Source organism: Mustela lutreola, chromosome 8 (genome assembly GCF_030435805.1).
Source record: "Mustela lutreola isolate mMusLut2 chromosome 8, mMusLut2.pri, whole genome shotgun sequence".
In the NCBI taxonomy this organism is placed as follows: Eukaryota; Metazoa; Chordata; class Mammalia; order Carnivora; family Mustelidae; genus Mustela; species Mustela lutreola.
In genome coordinates this window covers 139,954,770-139,975,358 of record NC_081297.1, presented here as the reverse complement: position 1 = coordinate 139,975,358, position 20,589 = coordinate 139,954,770, and the positions used below count along the sequence as shown (strand labels likewise).

Sequence of the window (20,589 nt, the reverse complement as noted above, 5' to 3'; positions counted from 1 at the left end):
ATTTCGCCAGCTGACCACATGATGTCTTTTTTCTGTTTTGGTCCAGGATCCTCTCCTCTGACTCCTTCAGTCTGGAACAGTTCTGAGTTTTTGCCTTTCTTTCCTGTCCTTGAGATTTTGAAGTATCTAGATCTGGGTCCATCTGTTTCTTCATGACAGCCGTCATCTCATTTTTGTCAGGAATATGCTGTGCCCTTAGTGTGTCACCTGGAGGCAGTTGATGTCTACCTGTCCGTTACCTGTGATGTCAACCTTGATCACTTGGTTAAGTTGGTGTTTGTTAGGTTTCTCCACATCAAATTCACCATTTCTCCCTTTGTTACTGATTATTATCTTGTGCAAAGATATTTTGAGATTATACCATGATCCTGTTGCTCCCCAGACCTCTGCCTCACAGCCTTAGCGTCCACTGACCACTCCTTCCTGGGACAGTTGCCAGGTGGTGACTCTCTGTTTCTGTCAGTCTATCTGTATTTATTAGTTGGCATTCCACCATTAGGAAGAGTTTTCTCTTCTCATTTGTTTATTTCTGTCAGCAGAGATTCATGGATTCTTGTTTTCTTCAATAGTTTGTAGTAAGTTGAAATTCTATATTCTGATCTTTAGCTTTTGCCAGTTTAGCCAATGGGACCTGCTTCCTGCTGGCTCCTGTGTTCTTTTGGCTTGACCCCATCCTTCATGGGACATTTCTTGACTTGCTGGCACAAGATTTTCCAAGTTTATTTTGTTCTTTTCCCACTCTAGCCCTGGAATCAGCCATTTCCAAGGAGCTCTGCTTCTTTTAAATGGAGCATAGTAATTAGAAACCAGAATCTGGGTGCTAAGGTGTACACATTGCTGCTGGGGTGTCACTGCCTCTAGGCTCTCTCAGCAGACAGAAAATATACATATGTATATACACCATATATATGTACATCTGTGACTATTTCTATATTCCTATGTGAGTGTGCACACATGTGATGTTTGTATGTGTGTGATCATATATATTATATACATTATATATATCCATGTATGTATATTATAGATTTTATACCGTAAAACCCTGAGTTTTAGATAATAAAACCAGAATTCATATTGATAACTCCATCTTAAGTCCAGCCAACCTCTTTCCAGTTTTTAAAATATTCTCAAGTAGGGAAAAACTTGGCTCCTTTTATCCTCGGTACATTTACTTATTTCGTTAATTTGCTTGGTGTAACCGATTTCCCAGCCACAGAAGTTGTCTCCTTCACCTCTGTACCCCATTCCTCATGACTTGGAATCCTCCGCCACACGGCTCTCTGACCTGCTTTACCATATGGCCTTCCTGCTTTCTTATAGTCTTTCAGCTCCCCCAAACACTCTGTGACCTAGTCTGTGGTCCTGCTGGCCTGTGCCTCCTTATAATTCTTTCTTTCCTGCCCCACCTGCCTCCTTAGCTGACTCCTCTATGGTGGAAGGGGAGGGGGTAGGAGGCTCTTATATTTTGAGGGAGACTTTATGTTTTTTGTTTGTTTTTTGAAGTATAATTTACATCATGCAGTAAAGTTCTTCCTTTTGAGAGATACACATACCTGTGAATTTTGACAGACATAGTGCAGTCATGTAAGGACTGTCACAGTCAAGATATAAAATACTTTGTTACCATAAAGAGGTCTCTTTGTAGTCAAGCTGTCTTCCCATCCCCAGCTGCTGGCAGTCACTGATCTGATTTCTTCTATGGTTTTGCCTTTTCTAAAATGTCATATAAATGGAATTACTGCACAGCTTTTTGTGTCTGGCTTCTGCTTTGTGTTCTTTTGAGATTCATCCATGCTATTTTATGTATTAGTAACTTGTTCCTTTTTATTACTGACATTTATATATGCATGTGCCACAATTTGTTTGTCCATTCACCAGTTGATGGATACTTGGGTTTTCAGCTTTTGAGGATTATGAATAAAGGTCCAATAAATATTTGTATATAGTTTTATAGTTTTTGTATAGAAATATATATATACATACATGTATATGTATGTATATTTGTATGTTTGTATATGTGTATATACACACACACACACACGTATATGTGTGTGCGTGTGTGTGTGTGTATTTCCCCCTTTTGAGAGCATGCCAGTGGAGAATTGGGGCAGAGGGAGAGAGAGAATCCCAAGCAGGCTTCATGCCCAGCACAGAGCCCAACAAGGGGCTTGATCTATGACCCCTGAGATCATGACCTGAGCTGAAACCAAGAGTTGGAAGCTTAACCAACTGGGACCCCAGACGTCCCATCTTTTTTCTTTTCTTTTCATCTCTGTCTCTGTCTCTGTCTCTCCCTTCCTTCCTCTCTCTCTCTGTGTATGGGCATGTATCTTAATTTCTTTTGGGTAAATACCTATGGGTAGGGTTGTTGGTCATTTCTTAAGCATGTTTAAGAATCTGCCAAACTGGGGCGCCTGGGTGGCTCAGTGGCTGGGCGGCTGCCTTCGGCTCAGGTCATGATCCTGGAGTCCTGGGATCGAGTCCCACATCAGACTCCCTGCTTGGCAGGGAGTCTGCTTCTCCCGCTGACTTCTCTCCTCTCATGTTCTCTCTCTCAAATAATTAAATAAAATCATTAAAAAAAAAAAGAATCTGCCAAACTGTTTTCCAAAGTAGCTTACCATTTTTGCATTCCTATCAGCATTGAATGTATGACGAAGTTCTAGTTGCTCCACCTCCTTTCCACTATCTGATATTGTCAATTAAAAAAAAATATTGAATCCTTCTCATAGGTATGTAATGGCATCTCTTGTGGTTTTAAATATAATTTCCCTAAATGTTAATGATGTTGAGCATCTTTTCATTTGCATATTTCCCATCCATATGTCTTTGATGATGGCTCTGTTAAAACATTTTAGAAATTGGGTGGTTTGTTGTCTCTGTTTTAAAGATTTTATTTATTTATTAGAGAGAGAGAGAGGGAGAGAAAATGAGTGGGAAAGGGCAGAGGGAGAGGGAGAAGCAGACTCCCCACGTGGGACTCCATCCCAGGATCATGACCTGAGGGGCAGGCAGAGGCTTAACTGACTGAGCCACCCAGATATTCTGGGTTGGTTGTTGTCTTAATGAGTTTTGAGAGTTTTTTACATATTGTTGTTTCTAGTCCTTAATCAGTTATGTGTTGGCAAATATCTTTTCCCATTCTGTCATTTTAAATTATAAATACAGCTTCTTTATATAACTATAGTTAGGTAGAAAGTTTTAGACTGGATTCTCTGTGGCTTTCCATATAGTCTTTATGCTGTGAATACCCCCAGAGAGATCTTTGTAAGAGGACCAATCAAGGCTTGAGGGGAGTTGGAGATCCTGGAGGATCCGGTGGAATGAATTGCCTTCTCCCGGTGACTGACTGAGGGTGCTTGGTTGAGAAAAGAAAGGAAGGACTGACGAGAAAGAAGATGGGCGGTGGTGGTGGCTGGAATCTTTGGTGGGAGAGACTAGGGCAGCCGATTACAGGGCGGGAGAATGGCTCCTGGAATTGTTCACAGTAGAAAGGTACGGATCATGAAAGGAGCCAGGGAACTCTGACATGGATTGTGTTGAAAGTGTTGAACCTGGGTGAGATCCAGCCGCGGGTTCATTTGCCAGAAAAGAGAGAGGCCCCACAAGGGGATGCGACTTTCTGAAGATGATGGGGGTTGTAAAGTGGCAGAGCTGAGACTTAAATTCAGATTTTTGAGAACAGCTGTGAGGAAGGGCCTCAGCACATCAGAGGGAGGGGGAAAAACTAGAATTCTGACGAAACTGGGGCGACCTGTTTTTGTTATCTGCAGGTCTTCTACATAATTTATGAAAACTCTTCTTGCATGTTATTTAGTATTTAGTAAAACATAACAAAACTGGAATGACAGCAGAACTGGTGATTGGTAAGAGTTTGACTATAAATGCAAGTGGAATATATTTTGGTTTAAACAAAACACTAGAAATCAAATAGGAGGGGTGTTTGGGTGGCTCAGTGAGTTAAGCCTCTGCCTTCAGCTCAGGTCTTGGTCTCAGGGTCCTGGGATCCAGCCCCCCCCCGCCCCCCACGCCTGCCTCTCTGCCTACTTGTGATCTCTCTTTCTCAAATAAATAAATAAAATCTTTAAAGAAAAAAAGAGAAAGAAATCAAATAGGAATGCATTTTTGGCACACCAGGAATGTTTCGTTCTTTCTGACACCGAAAGGGAAAGGACAAGAAGTACCATGAGAGATCATAGGTCTGGCTTTTGCTGTTGTAATTAGCTATGAAAATACTAACTCTCAAGGTTAGGATTTACTGGAATTCGAATCGCCTTTGGAATAAAAGAGAATGGTGAAAGGAAGTATCTGGAGAAACCTGATAATGATAGTTATTATTTTACTGGATTCTTGGTCTAATTCAGGCACTGTGTTAGGCTCCTTGCTGTTACATTTTCCTGATTCTTCTATAACCTTGCAAAGTATTTGGTGATACTACATTCCTGTTTTGCACATGCAGAAATTAAGATTCAGAGAAATTAAATAACTTGTCCAAAGCCATAACTGGGATTCATCCCTGGACCTGTGTGGCACCAAAGCTTGGTGTCTTTTCACTATGCTGGGGCTAATCATGGTGTTCTGTGTAGACCGACATTCTCCCACAGTGGTTTCTTACTAGTTCACTGCAAGATAAGTACAGAAATTGATCGTGAGCACTGAGAAACTTATAGCAGTTTGACAGAGTAAGTTTGTGAGTGTCAAATCTAATGATAACAAGTTTGGGCTTGTATTTTGTATGTGTTTGTTTGTTTCTTTCTTTCTTTTTTTTTTTTTAAAGATTTTATTTATTCATTTGACAGAGAGAGATTACAAGTAGGCAGAAAGGCAGGCAGAGAGAGAGAGGAGGAAGCAGCCTCTCTGCTGAGCAGAGAGCCCGACGCGGGACTCGATCCCAGGACCCTGAGATCATGACCTGAGCTGAAGGCAGCGGCTTAACCCACTGAGCCACCCAGGCGCCCTGTATGTCTTTGTTTCTTAAAATTCCAGTTTTTTCCTCGTAATCCATTTTATGGTGTTTTATAAAAGTACCGTTCTGTGATGGTTGGAGGCTTCACAAACAGAAGTGCTGCAGGTCGTTGGCGCAGCCCTGCCCTGTACCGGGCAGCGTCTCTGCCCTCCAGCTGCTTGCATCAGGGCACAGTGAGCTGTTGCACTGTGGCGGACTCCCGCCCACTCTGCGTTTGCAGTGGCAGGGGAGACAGGGTCAGAGAAAGGGAAAGAGGCAGTAGGGAGAGGTGAGGAGCTAGGCAAAGGATCTTTGGGAGAAGTCTCCGAAGTGCCCTTAAGCGGTAGCCGTGAGGAAGGGTGAATCTCTGTTCTCTCCTTGAGGACGCACACCTTTGATGACATGTGTCTGGACGATGGTCAGCTTTCTGCTGAGTTTTTGCTTTTTATGTCACCCTGCAGCGATGCTGGTGTTGTTCTAGAGGAAGGCAAATACGGGAGACGGAATTTACGGAAATAAACTAAAGGCAGAAATTCGGAACATTGAAAACCTCCTTTTCTCTCCTCCCAAGTACAGGCACATGAACCCGTACCTTGGTGTTTTCCCTTTAAGGGAAAGACTGCGGTGCTTTGGCAGGGCCGAGAGTTTGCATTGGCCCCTTTGCTGCTGTTGGCCACGAAGAATCCTGACCAGTCCGGTTTTGTTTAGAGCTGGTTTGGGACTCAGCTGAACTGCCAAGTTGTCTGTACCTAATTTGAAATGCGCTTGTGTTCAGGGAGTGGGCCGGGGCCCGGTTTGGCTTTCATGGGGGGCCGGGAGGAAATGCTGTTTCTGGAGGCGCATGTCAGAGCTTCTCTCCGAATGCCTTTGAAGTCCCGCCAGTTGAGGGAGGGGGCGCGTTCAGCTCACCGAAGGGGTTATGTGTTTAGGGAGCCTGCGCAGAGTGAGACATCGCATGCAGTGGCGCGGGGGAAGCAGCCCCCCGCATCCTGCAGGTGAGCTAGGATATGAGATTAGGCAAGTGGTCTCAGTTTTACAGGATGGTTTTTCTCTCCACTTCCAGATCTGAAATGGCAAAACAGACCCTCTAAGAACTAGATCCCCGCTAGTGACCCATTTTAGTTATGAAGGAAACCTCAGTGACCTTGACCTGTGATAAAGGCGGGTACTGCCCACTGTGACCTCTTGCCTAAGACCTTACCTGTCATCTGAGGTACTGCGGCCCTTCTGGCTGGGGCTGAGGGCGTGGCTGCAGGCGGGGGGGGGGGGGTGGTTGACAAATAACCCTTCTAACAGTGAACCTTTTCCCTGCTCCGCTGGTTCTTAATCCCTAGCACTCAGCCCAGGGTCAAGAATCTCTGCCTGCTTCCCTGCCTGCTTGTGATCTCTCTCTGTGTCAAATAAATAAATAAAATTAAAAAAAAAAAAAAAAGAATTTGCTCCTGATCGCATTGCCCCTGCACTGGTGACAGCTGCCGCTTGCGGGCCAGCGTTTGTCAGCCCGCCCCTCACTCTGCAGATAGAAACTTACTCAGCATTGCATGAGCCCCGTTATAAGTTTAGGCAGTTTATAATGCCAGCCTTCAAATTTCGTGGTGAAATAATTTGGATAATTTTCAGATTTATTAGAACCCTCTTAAGAGTTTAACAGACGCAAGAAGATAAGAGAATGAGGTACATGGAGGAAGCGGCAGTCAGGGATTTTAAATTACCTCATAGTTATCAAGTCCTGAACTAAAATTATATTTGAGCAGCTCTGTGTCTGTCCAGTAGATGAGACATTTCCTGAGGATAGGGTAGATTCTATTTTTCTTTTTTTTTCCTGTAGTCCCCAGAGAATCTAGCCTTCTTGGTAGGTTCAATAAATATTTGTTATATTTGTTAAATGAGTAAGAAGCTTCTAAGTACAAAGAGCAGAGTCGTATTTCAGTGGTTTCTTTGTGAATTGAATTCTCCAGGTCTCTGTGCTGTACTTCTCCGATTAGGTTGCGGGGCCCAGAAGACTAGCCTAGTACTTGCCCTTAAACATTTTATCCCCTGCCGTGGTTCTGCTGTCGCTAAGCAATATGAACACTGGGGCTGTGGCTTATAGAGTGTACTAGCTGACAGGCTCTGCCCGTTCTCTGCCACCACACACCTCACTCCTTTCCAGGTGGTCCAGTTGCTTTGAAGTGTTGATTCCCAGGTGAAGCTGGTGGCTAGTTGTGCATGTACTCTTTGTTTTTGTTAGGTGTGTGGAATTTGAGGAGGTAGTGGTGCTGGAAATAATCTTAGGGAGTCTGCCATAACCCCACGTTTTGCCGGTGAAAAAAAGAGAGACCCAGAAAGGTTTAAGTGGTTTATTCCTAGCCATGTGGGTACTTCATGGCCATCCAGACTGTTCTCCTGATCTCCTGGATCTTAGGTCTAGGCGTTTACCAGAGAAGTCTGAAGTCTTTTTTTTTCCTTTTTTCTTTTTTAATAGAAAGCATCAGTAAAAATCGAATTTCTGCAGAAGGAAATACTGGCAATTTCACTTCGGAATGTGAGTGGAAAAACATTTTCCTTTTTGAATGCTAGGAGAACTATCCCACAGTGTCTCTCTCTACTCTTCCTACTCTGATGTTACAAGACAAAAAAGTTTCATAAAGGATATGCTTCATTTAATGCAGAAAAAAGTAGGCCACTTTGTATTTCTAAAAATAACACTTAAAAACTCCCAAAATTGTGTAAAGAGCTATTTTAGTTGCACAAATGCTGTAATTTTCTGGGAGTTCCTGGGCCCAGGGAGGATGCTAGCTCTCTGGATACTTCATGTTCTTATAGGATTCTTTTGTTTGAGGTGACCCCAGAATGGGAGATGGAGAAATGTGATCTGAAGGGTGATTTGGGGGGAAGGGTTGAGAAAGTTGTAGGCGGGAAAGCTCAGCATAGTGATTTTAGGGAGTTTTCATTTCATTTTATGTTTTTATAGGAAAGGCCTGCTAGGAGCTTGGTCCTAACTGATTCCAGATGGGCCTGCTACAGTACAAAGGTTTTCAGTGTGTTTGGGACGGGGCAGACCAAGAGGGCCCCCTGAGCACTTCCTGTGCAGCTCTGCAATTGTACTCACCTAATCAGAAACAGCCCTGCCTGCTGGAGCTCAAGGGCAGCCATCTTGGGTTCTCTTCGGACCTCATTCTGGCAACTGCCCTTTCCTCCTGTCTGGTCTACCTCTGCGTCCTCACGTCCTCACGTCCTCACGTCCTCGTCCCCTTCCTTCTCTAATCTCTTCTCCATTTGTGTGCTGGCAGCACTTTATGTATATGTGTTTGTGTGTTCCTCCCTGTTGCCTGTGGGGTGGGAGCCGGGAGGAGGGGAAAGAAGGAAGAGGGGGTGGGGAGGGAGGAGGAGGGGCAATGGCTAAATTCAAGGCAGATGCCGAAAGGCTTTTTTCCTGGCCCTGGGAGGTATTTGCTGGCAGTGGATATTGGGAACATGAGAATGTGAGGCAGACTTGGACAATGAAGCCATCATTCATTCATTCATTCATTCTCTCCATATCCCCCCCGCCCCTGCACTGTACTCTTTCCAAAAGGTTCAGAATGTTGCAAATGGGTGATTTGTTTATATTATAAACTGAGAATCACTGGCCCTTTCTGGTTGTGTGCCAAAGAGCGAGTTTGATGATGATTTTAAATCCAATAGAATAGAAAGGTGTTTTGCACTCAGATTCCAGCGTCGTTGCCACAGGAGCATCAGTTCTGTGCTCTGATGTCTGCTAAATATGGCTAGCTTCTCAGTTCGTGCAGGTGCTCTGCATAGGTTAAAAGAGGATTTTTGGTGAGGCTGTACTGCAGGGACAGTGAATCGTTCTTAGGGGCCTTCCAGACTCCCCTGGGGATATAGTTGATGCATAAATTTGACTTTGTATCTTGGTGCAAATGCCTGTTAGACTTGAAGATATGGTTGGTGTTTGAATCTCATTTTTTGGGGATCTACCTGCTGTTGCAGAATGTGGTCCCAGGGTTTTATCTGGGTCTTTGTAGTTTTATTCTGATTCATTTGGCTGTTGTATCCATGTTGTTGCAAAAATGTGAATTTATTCAGATAGAATATTGAAAAAGACTAGGTAGGCATAATTCCCAGCAGCCTAGGTTTGTTTTTCTGATCTGTCTACTTTCAGTGCTGCTTTTGCCCTCATGGAAGTATGGTGATCACTTTTTTGTCCCTTTCTTTTTGAGTCAAATGTGTGGAATATATTGTATGGTGAACAGTTTTTGTGCTGTTTCTTGATAGTGAGATTGGGAGATACAGTTGGGAAATGGGAAATGGAAATATTTGAATTTCTGAGATAGTCTGATGTTAGTGGTAATAATGGATCAGTGTTTAAAATTGGGATTTCTTAGAGCTAGATCACACAGTTGTCCTTCTTATGAGTGAGTCTTAGCAATATGGCATTGAAGCTAATGGAGAATTAGTTGGTATTTTTAACCATTAGCTGCTTGTAATAATGTTTTCAATTTACCAGTAGGATCTTCCCTCTTCCCTTTATTTATTTATTTATTTTTATTTTTTAAAGATTTTATTTATTCATTTGACAGACAGAGATCACAAGTAAGCAGAGAGGCAGGCAGAGAGAGAGGAGGAAGCAGGCTCCCGGCTGAGCAGAGAACCCGATGTGGGGCTCGATCCCAGGACCCTGGGATCATGACCTGAGCCGAAGGCAGAGGCTTTAACCCACTGAGCCACCCAGGCGCCCCTTCCCTTTATTTTTTTAAAATCCCCTTGTAGGCGTGAAGGAGAGAGGGCGGCTAAGGTGTGTTTGTTTGTCTTGGCTATTATTTGCCAGTATCAGACTTATTACCTCACTTAATGCTCTGTGGCCTTAACTCCATCAGGAGAGGAGAAAAGTGCTCTTGCCTGGTGTTACACAGCCAGTAAGCGCTGGAGACGGCTTTGGTCCATGACATTCTGGATCCAAAGGCAGTATGTGTTCTCTCGCACTCCAAGTTAACATTGAAGTCCTAAACTCTTCTCAGAAAAAAATTCTTTTCTAAGGCAAATGCAGTGATTAGAAATTTTTTTTAAGATTGTTTAGAACTTTATTGTCTTCTTCTTCCCTTTTTAGGCTTGCTGGCTTCATGCCTCTGATATACGAACAGCTGGTCCTGGAGAAGGGACGGAGGTGAACCATTTAGTTACTGTTTACAGAGAGGCTTTGAGACTCTGCAAGTTGCTTTTTTAAAAATCGAGTATTTTATTGGGATAATTGCAGACCCATAAGCAGTTGTACAAGAACCTCTTTTGAAACGGTAGAAAGGCAGAGGCTCTGATTCAGAGGCAGGTAGAGGCCCCCGCTCATCTTCTGCGGCGGCGTGGAAGGAGGTTGCATGCGGGGCTCTTGAGACGGCCGCTTGGCCTGAGCAGCTCCCTGCTGTCTTTGGGAGGCGTGCTTGCTGCAAAGACTGCCCAGTGCTGTCAGTACTGCGTGGAGAGAGGCCCTCAGTTGCAATTTCTAGTTCAGGGAGGCGGGACCGTGAAATCTTGATCGGCTGGAGCACTGACAACATTCAGAAGGAAGGGAGAGGTTGGAGGGGGAGGCAGTCTTAGAAACTGGAAGAATGAGCTGGAATTGCTACGGGTGTCTCAGCCAGACGTCTTTGGTTGGGATCACCAGGAAGACACCTTCCATTGTTTTTCCGTGAGTTAGAGGTCATCTTCTGAAGGAGGCTACCTTTCACCTAACGTACATTTACCTGAGTTTTCTTTAGTGTTTATCATGATCTGTAACTAGATACTTACTTGGTGTAATGTTTTTGTCCACAATTTGTCCACAGACTTCATGAGGGCGGGGACTGTGTCAGTTTTTCACACTGTTACACATGGTCCCTAGGCTATGGGACCATAGTCAGTGTACACATTGTAAAAGTTGGTTGAATGAATGAATACCATGGGAAATTACGATTCTTGCTGAAGAGCTTAATTGTAGCTGGTCAAGCATTCGCCTGTTATTCTGGGTCAGATGACTGACTTTGAAAATTTTCTAGATAAAAGAATTTTAATGTCATAGACTTCTTTTCTTTTTATCTCATAAACAAAGTAGTAAACTATTTTAGCTTGAGGTCTTCCCTTAAGTTGTACTAATGGACTCTTGCATTATTTCAGAAAATACGCTTAGGGCTTAGAAACCCAACCTATGAAGCATCTGGTCTACTTTGACCTCTAAAATGAGCAGACTTGTTCTTTTCACTCCTGTTCTACATGTTTGGAAGAGTAGCATGATTCTATTTTGAGGCTTGTTACAAAATAGGAGAATAGAGAAAACTCGGTGACTCTGGTTTAAAAACTCTCTGCTCATTTGAACTGGTTTAATGACTTTTCTTTTGTTTTACCGCTTCAGCTTCTCATCTCAGAATTGATCTTCCTAAATTTACCTCTCATAAAAGGGTCATAATAATTTGATTCCTATCTCACTGAGACTCTTTCTTAAGCTTGGCTCTTCTTTTTTTTTAAAGGTAACCTTTCTCTCCAAGACCAGGAAGAAAAAGGATAAGTAGTTATGGGCAAGAAAATTGGAAAACATTTAAGGAAAAAATGTAGGGTTTTGTGGGTGTGTGAGAATATGTGTGTATACATACATATTTTTTCCCTTCTCTGCCCCACTCTTCTCAAGCTAGAGTGAGAATTTTTTTTAATTTCAGGAAGAATTGCATAATTTCCCGATCGAGCTGTTTCGTTTGGGTAGTTGAGCTGATGCTGACTTTGTAGTTGTTATCTTACTCAGATCTTAGGTATACTCTTCTGAAAATTGGTAAATGATATGCTTTTTAGATATGTGTATTGAAGAAGGAGTAACAGTAATCATGTAATGCCTCTGGCCTGCTGTTCCTTATTGAAATAGAAATTTGCTTGGATAGCTCAGGTTGGCGGAGGATTAGTTATTGTTTTTGAGCTCTGATGTCAGAATCCTCACAGCTAATACCTGAATATCATATCATTAGCCAAGGTTAATATTCACTTAGGACAGGGATCTTACATATCATGTTTATCTCTCTTGTAGCACAGGACAGTCCTTGGCACAGAAGAAGTACTTAATGAATTTAAATTTAGTGTGATCTTGCTCAATTCATAGATTGTTTGATTTGGTTGGTGGAAGAAAACCTCATTTGTTTATATACACATACATGATATGCTGGGAATTTCAAAAATATACATTTTAGATGCTACATTATTAAGTTTCTAGAGGAGGCACAGTTGGGTGGCTCAGTCGTTAAGTGTCTGCTTTCAGCTCAGGTCATGGTTCCCGGGGTCCTGGGATTGACGCCCACGTTGGACTCCCTGCTCAGCAGGAGGCCTGGTTCTCCCTCTCCCACTCTTCCTGCTAGCGTTCCCCCTTTCTGTCAAATAAATGAATAAATAATTAAAAAAAAGATTTTATTTATTTATTTGGCAGAGAAAGCAGTGAGAGAGGGAACACAGACAGGGGGTGTGGGAGAGGAAGAAACAGGCTTCCTGCCAAGCAGGGAATGCGATGAGGGGCTCAATCCTCGGACCCTGGGACCATGAGCTGAGCCGAAGGCAGATGCTTAATGACTGAGCCACCCAGGTGCCCCTAAATAAAAAGTCTTAAAAAAATTTTCTTTTCTAGAGGAAAACATATGAGAATATTTTCATGGTACTTACTTCAACCAGGACATAAAGACTAACTATAAAGGAAAAAAAAAGATAGATTATCTACATTATATTAGAAATATGTATTCATTAAAAGACAGCATTAAGGAAGCAAAAAGGCAAACAAAACCATAGAGTTTAGGAAAAGATATTTGCAGTACAAGTATCTGGCTGGTATCCAGAATATATAGATAACTCCTACAAATCAATATATAGAAGAAGTCCTATCAGTCTTAGAACCACCCAGTTAAAAAATAGGCAAAAGATTTGGATACTTAACAAAAGGTGATATCTAAATGCCCCAAAAGTAGTCCGCATCATTAATCAGAGTCAAGCAGATAGCCACAGTGAGATACTACTACGCCAACTCCAGAACGGCTAACATGGAAAAGGTGGACATCACCAAGGTTGTTCAGCATCGGGAACACTCACGCACTGCTAGTGGGAGTGTAAACTGGCACAAGTGTGGAAAACTAGCGTTTGGCAGTATGCCAAAGTGGGCCCAGTCGTCAGCAGTTCTATTCCTGTATATACCCAACAGACGTGTACTCCGGTGTACCAGAGGACATGGATAAGAATGTATCGAAGCCTTTTTAGTAGTAGCTCCAAGTGGTCAGTGATACAAATGCCTTTCAGTATTACTGAAATGTTTTTCAGTAAACGGTGATGCATCCATACAGTGGAGTACTCCGCAGTGATGGCAGTGGGTGGAACCATTTCTGTCTTCAACAAATGGAGCAGTTGCACAAATATGGGGACTGTAAGAAGCCAGCATGATAGAGTGTATGATGTGTGATTGATTCCATGTATATAAAGTTCAGAAACAGGCAGAGTGAATTTATGGTGTTAATTAGAGTCATTGTTGTAGGCTGATAAAAATGACTTTGGACATGTGTGAGCTAGGCTTCTAGAGTGCTGATTGTGTTAGTGGGTTTTATTATTATTTTTTTTTTGCCTAGTTGCTGATTATGTGGGTGGGTTCACTTTGAGGAAATTCATTGTCCATTTTCCATTTCTTTGTGTATATATATAGTCACTTCAGTAAAAAGTTTGCTTAAAAATTAGATTCTGCTTTTGTGCAGTGATGGCTGCAGCGGATAGATAGCGTTTCCCCTTATGCATGTACTTACCCTTCGCCTGTCAAAGCTGGCGGAGTGTGGGTGTGTCCATAAACTTGCACGTTTTTGTGTTCGGGGCATTGTATGGCACGAAGATGCTCCTTCTACTCATATAGGTTTCCTTGTCACTTATTCAACATACTAAGTTTTAAACATCAGTGGAAAAAGAAAATTGGTGAATAAACTGCTCCGATGAGTTTACAGACCAGTTCTCTGAGACGAAGGAGGAAACTTTGCCTCATAGGGCAGTAAATTTGGATTTTACTCTACAGACAGAAGAGCCTCTCCATTAAAGGTTCCCGACTACTAAAGGCTTCATTTTCAGACGGATACACCTCATTTGGACCTTTATTTTTTTAAATTGAGATATAGTTGTTATATAGCATTATATTAGCTTTAAGTAGACAACATAGTGATTGAATATCTGTGTATATTGTGAAGTAATCACCACAGTAAGTGCTTAACATCCATCACCATACAAAATTGTACATTTTTCTTTTTCACTTGTCATGAGAACTTTTAAGATTTACTCTCTTGGCAGGATGCTGGCTGTCTCAATTGGTGGAACACAGGACTCTTGATCTTGGGGTCGTGACTTTAAGCTCCATGTTGGGCATAAAGTTTACTTAATAAGAAAAAATAAAAATAAAAAATAAACTTTGGGAAAAAAACCCATACTCTTAGCAAATTTCAAGTATCTAGTGTAGAATTCTTAACTGTTGTCCTCATGGTGTACGTCTTCATGTCTTAATTAACCAGAAATTTTTGCCTTTTGACCACCTTCACCCATTTTGCCCACTTCCCATACCCCACTTCTGGTAACCACCAATCTGTTTTCTGTGTCTCTCAGTTTGCCCCTCCCTTGCCTCCCTTCCGGTTTCACGTGTAAGTGAGATCATATGGTGTTTGTCTTTCTCTGTCTTATTTCACTTAGCCTAATGCCCTCAAGGTCCATTCATGTTGTTGAAAACAGCAGGATTTCCTTCTTTTTGTGGTTAAATAATATTCCATTGTATATATGCACATTTTATTTATCTACTTATCTATCAATAGGTACTTAGATTGTTTCTTTGTCTTGGCTATTACAAGTGTGCTGCAGTGCAGTGAACATGGCGGTGCAGGTATTTTTTGAATCCATGTTTTTGTTTTTTTCAGATAAATACCCAGACGTAGAATTGCTGGATCATATGGTATTTCGATTTTCAATTTTTTGAGGAACCTCCATACTTTTTTCCGTAGTGGCTGAATGAATTTCAATTCCTACCAGCTGTGCACTGGGGGTCCCTTTTCTCCGCGTGCTCGCTAGCACTTGTTCTTTCTTTTTGATACTAGCCTTTCTAGCAGCTGTGAGGTGATACCTCATTGTAGTTTTGTTACATTTCCCTGTGGACTAGTCATGTGGAGCACCTTTTCATGTACCTGTTGGCCATCTGTATGTCTTCTTTGGAAGAATGTCTGTCCACATCCTCTCCACGTTTTCTAATTGAATTGTTGGTTGTTTTGCTATTGAGTTGTAGGAGCTCTTTATATATTTTAGATATTAACCCCTTATCAGATGCATGACTTGCAGATATTTTCTCCTATTCTGTAGGTTGCCTTTTCATTTTGTTGATGATTTTCTTTGCTATGCAGAAGTGTTTTATTGACTTTTATTTTTATCACGGAAGCTATAAAGAAAAAAACTCCTTGCATGGAAATCCCCTCCCCTGCAAAGGAAGTCTAACTCGAAGTAAGGCATTTTAAGAAAATCTCACCTGGATGAGGTAGAAAATCTAAAGATGTTGCCTTGCCTTCTCTCAGCTGGCCATATCTCTCAATTCCTAACCTGGCTTAAGCAAAATACTTGGAAGTTCTCCCAAGTCTGCTGTTTTGTCTTATGATCAGACTTTGTAAATCTTTGCTCTCCTGGAAGGCCCTCACCTGCTTCATTTACCTAATGAACTCCTGGAGCTCATTCTTAAGGACACTTTCTAGAGTTAGCCATTTGCTCTTGTGTACTCTCTCTGTACCTAAATATACCTCGGCCACATCACATATTACACTGAACTCTGTGTCCTCCAGTTCCAGCCTTTTGAAACTATGAACCGGCATGGGGTAGGTACACAGTAAATATTGAAAGAAAAGATGAACAATTGGGCATATTTTCTGAAAGACAGTATTTACTTTCTAAAGAATAAAAGCCAGTTATAATATTTGACATCAGTAGATAACGTGTTTAAAAATTTTTTTCAGAAGAAGTGTTGCTTTGCATTAGTTTCCTAAAACCAGGGGTGTATATTTACAATAGTGTGCATATTGTGGCAGTAGGCGAGAGTGATGCTAACTGGTTCACATGGGTACCAGACACATGACCTTGGCCTCTTTTAGCGTGTTTTTCTAATCAGCTGATTTAATTTTAGTGGAATCCCTGGAGAAATACTTTGAAATGCTCTGGTTCTATATGCAGAATTTAGAAATTATAAATCTAATGTATAGATCCTGACTGCATTAGGGTTTATGGATTAAAACCAGCAGCGATAGGACATTCTGACTAGACCATTATGAGAGTGGTGATTTTGTTCATCTCAAATATCATACAATTAAATTCCAGAATATGTTAACTGAAGTTTTGTCCTTTCACTTCAGCATGTAATTTCTCAAGCCAATTTTCATTTAAAAAGATCTGAGTAGAATCATTGCCATTTGTCCAGAAGTTTAGAATAATAGGATCAGAATAATAAATTAATAAGTATTGAGGGCTTGATTAGGGTTTAATACTTTCAGGAATATGTGAAAGTATAATTTTGATCTTAATGTCAAGCAACATATTGATGATACATTTTATTGATGACCTAAGAAAACACAGATACAAAATGATTTTTAAATGTTCCTTTCTAGCCCCAACTGTCTATAAATAGGAGGCCAAGTAGAAAAAGCAGTGGTTTCGGAGTCCAGCAGATCTGGGTTAGAATCTTGGCTTTTTAAAAAATTAAAGACTGTGTTATATAACCTTGGTCACACTGATATCTCTGGAACTTTTGTTTCCCTGTTTGCAAAGTGAGGTAGGAAGGTGTACCACTTGCGGTTGTTCGGTTTTATCCTGAGAATGGATGACAAGCCGTGTAAGGCTTCCCTGGGACATCGCGAGGGCACCAATGCTCACATGAACGAAATGAGCAGATGAATAGAGCGGTGTTTGCAGCGGCCCACTTAGCTGAGGCTGTTGTGGGTGGATTTCATAACGATCACTAGCATGAACCAAGCTCAGTCGTGGATTTGATGGGCATCTTGGACGCTGTGCTGTGTCTTCCCATTGTAGCAGAAGGTGACTGGTCTTCTTTTTGACTTTGAGTGTAAAAAGGTCTTTTAGAAGAGAGTTCTTCATAGCTGGTGGAACCATCTGACCTTGGGAAGGTGTATACAGCAAGGGTTTCACACACAGATGACTTGTTAGGAGTCTAGAAAAGTTGAGAGAGGAAAGCACGTATCTCAAGGATGGGCTACTCAGACTGAATTCCTTCTCCCTCTCCTTCCCCTGGAATGTGAGTTTCAGTTTATTAGCAAATATTGCATCCTTTGCTGTTTTCCACAGCAGTTTTGTAAAGCCTGTTCTGGATGCCTCTTAGATAACTGGTAGGCATTTTGACTTTGCTAAATGTTCTAGATTGTTTAAATTCTGTTTCAGATAAATGACTGTTTCTCATTATACAGAATCATTTTCTTTGCTGTCTATTTTTTCACTGCAGAGTTGGTACCCTGGAGCTGAGTCTTTGCCTTGCAAACCAAAAATATAGTTTTCCTGGGTGTGTCTTATTTTAATCCACTCCCTTTCATACTACAGTGCTCTGACCTGCTTGGAGCCTTTCCTACTTGGTTACAATTGATGCTTTGTCCTTCAGAGTCATACAGGACATAGGCACTGGGTTGATTCCGTGTGGAGCTCTCAAGTATGGCTCTGAGAAAAAAATTACTTTCCTAGAATAAGCAGTGGGGAGCTGAGCTGGAACATGAAGCCCTGGCTCCTGTTTAGTCATCATTTAGGGAGAGTGAGCAGCAAGTTCAAAATCAGAGTTAGAACTAGGCAGGGAACGAGTAGGGCTTGTTCCCCAGTTGAGTACCAGTCACAGATTGGCTGGTGTATGAGGTGAGTAAAGCTGGATTTTACCAGAAATAGACACTGTTGGGGGAACTGTCTGTGGTTCAAGAAATTACGCATATTTTGTGGTATATCTATGCTCATGAAAGGATCATTTTTTTTAGAAGTTCATGTTCTTCCTCTGGGGCTTATTAATTTCTGTTAATATCCACAGGAATTTGCTACTAATGATGTCAGCTTACTCTCTCTCTATTCAGTCCCTTTGGCCCAGGGACTTAAACTACTTTACATGAATTTTGTCAGTAATTCTTACAACATCCCTGTGTGGGAGCTGCTTTTAGATGAGGGATGTGAGAACTTGCTCCAGTTTCCATAGCAGGTCAGTCCCTGGAATAGCAGATGGGACCCAGGATTTGTGGTTCCAGGCTTAGCGTGTTTCCTCTGGTGGAGGAAATAATACCGAGCAAATAGCAAGAGAATCCAGCTGTGAGAGCTGAGCGATTTCTGCCTTTAGGCATGGAGTTCCCAGTCCCTGGCTCCGGATCTCAGAAGTCCGATGCTCCGCACATGAAATGTCCCAACTGTTTTTTTTTTTGACGGGTGCATACTTTTATTTTTGTTCTCTTTTTCTGCCCTCTCTCCTGGGAGGAGAGGTGGGTGTACGAATTTTCTGTATACACCAGCCTTATATGTGGGTCAGTCGAGCTGTTTCGATGCTCAGCAGGTATTGCCATCGGGCTTTTGGGTTGGGGGCAAGGAGGTGAAGCAGCCACTCCAGGGCGGGGCTGAGGACGCGACATGCAGGAAGGACAAGGTTCTCTGTATTTTCTTAGTCATAGGACTCTGAATCCCAAGTAGCTAAATTTTTTTTTTTTTTTTTTTTAAAGATTTATTTATTTATTTATTTATTTTGAGAGAGAGACAGTGAGAGAGAGCATGAACGAGGAGAAGGTCAGAGAGAGAAGCAGACTCCCCATGGAGCTGGGAGTCCGATGCGGGACTCGATCCTGGGACTCCAGGATCATGACCTGAGCCGAAGGCAGTCGTCCAACCACCAAGTAGCTAAATTTAGCTCAGGTTCCTGTTGAAAGCATCATTTTCTTTTGGGGCGGGTGGTGGGGGGAAAACGGAAAAACCTTTTTGTGTATCCTGCTCCATGAAGCCAATAGGGAAGCAGGAGGAGGTGAGGTTGCCATGGAGATGGTAGCTGTGTGTGAGGGGAGAGCAGCAGGGTTTAGAATTCCAGGAAGGAAGAGAGAGTGATGTCATCAGATTCCATGGACCAGCCCAGGAACCCCTGTGAGGTTGGTGGGGAGCTGGGTGTGCGTGGGGGGTGGTGGAGTGGGAGTTGGCACAGGGAAATGGTGACTTCAGTAAGGTGTGGGGAGTCCAGTTCAAGCAGAGAGGTTGGTTATATGGAATTGTGCTGATCTGCATTAATGCCTGCTTTTTAAAAATCCGTAAATCATTCTGAATTTGCAGAATATTTTCTTTGTTGAAAGAGGATGTGTTCGTTTACCGAAGGAGCTCATCTAGATGTAGAAATTATATCTTCTTATAGTCTAATTCCCTGTAATATTTGTGTGCGCCTTTCATTCCTTGTATGTGAGGATATTTGTGCACACAGTTTGGGTATGTAGTTGCCTTTGTAGGAGCCTTTTATGATGCTGCTGCAGCTAAATGCTTCGCTAATGCCTGATGATCGTATTTATTTTTCTGGGGTTGGGCGTGTATACAGAAAACTCACTGCTTACGTTAAAAAAAAAATCTGAAAGAGAATCAAAACAGTTGCTTTTGCAGCAGAAAGGAAAACTGCCTGCTCCAAGACAGTCATTCTGAGCATATGCTGCGCGTTCATATTGCTAGTGAAGGGCAAATGTGTTTCTTTTGGAATGACAGAGGCTTTTTTTTTTTTTTTTTTTTAAAACAAATCTAACAGAATCTGTGCATCCAAATGAATACTGCCCTTCAAAATAGTCTCTTTGGCTGTGGTGATACAGACATTGCGCAAAACATAAAGAATTCTCATCTGGAATCAGCTACAGAGATAAGAGATAAGGAAAACATTTTCAATACCTAACCCTGAATTTTTTTTTTTAAATTTAAAAAAATACCTAGTTGATCTGAGGCTAGGTTTCTTTGGATTGGCTTTTCCTGATTTCGGTTGTCAGAAAATCAAATTGATGCGCAAAAGACAAGCCTTTATCCCCGTTAAAGATGTCTCAAGTCCTAGGTGGAGGTTCTGAAGGTATTTTCAGTTGCAGATAGAGAGCTCTTAGATCGTTTCGTTCAGCGGTGGCAGTGTTTTGAATGATGGCAGCATCTGAGGAATAAGAGCAAAACCTTCCGAGGGTGACATCTTCCGAGATGACCCATTTGGATTTATTTGTTCAAAGAGTGTCTGTTGACATTACCATTGGGTAATATGGGAAACAGCATGATGTAGTGTGTGTAAGAGCACAGACTCTTTGGAATCAGATCGTCTCAGTCTTGAACAAACCCACTTCTGCTACTCCCTGACTGACCTTGGTCAAGTGACAAGTGATAGTCCCGGGCTGTGTGGGTTTCCTCATGTATAAGTAGGAATAATGGTGTTATAAGTTACCCATCTGATAATATGGTGCTTAGGGGTAAATAGCTAATGTGTAAAGCACTTAGACGTTTGCTGTGTTCTCAGTGGATGCTTACTTTAGCTCCTGTCATTAATAGTTCTGCATTTCTTTGAGTTACAGGATTAGAGGTAGACGGTCCCATGCACTCCTGAATGTCCAGGAGCGGTGGAGGGTGGGGGGCAGTGATCTATAGTTTTTAAATAATTC

At 42.1% G+C, this 20,589-nt stretch overlaps 1 protein-coding gene across 19 annotated transcripts in view; it reads left to right on the top strand.

The window, feature by feature from the left end:
* The window catches only part of RBFOX2 (RNA binding fox-1 homolog 2), a 273,237-nt gene that overhangs the window by 47,017 nt on the left and 205,631 nt on the right, over positions 1-20,589 (top strand). The window contains exon 1 of one of the 19 annotated variants that reach the window (XM_059186843.1): positions 18,978-19,074. The exons of 17 other annotated variants lie outside the window; for them this stretch is intronic. In XM_059186843.1, coding sequence (XP_059042826.1) covers positions 19,033-19,074 — 42 coding nt within the window. In that variant the 5' untranslated portion in view covers positions 18,978-19,032. Of the gene's footprint in view, positions 1-18,977; positions 19,075-19,100; positions 19,177-20,589 lie in introns of those variants that run through there. One more of the 19 variants, XM_059186842.1, reaches the window with a different exon arrangement.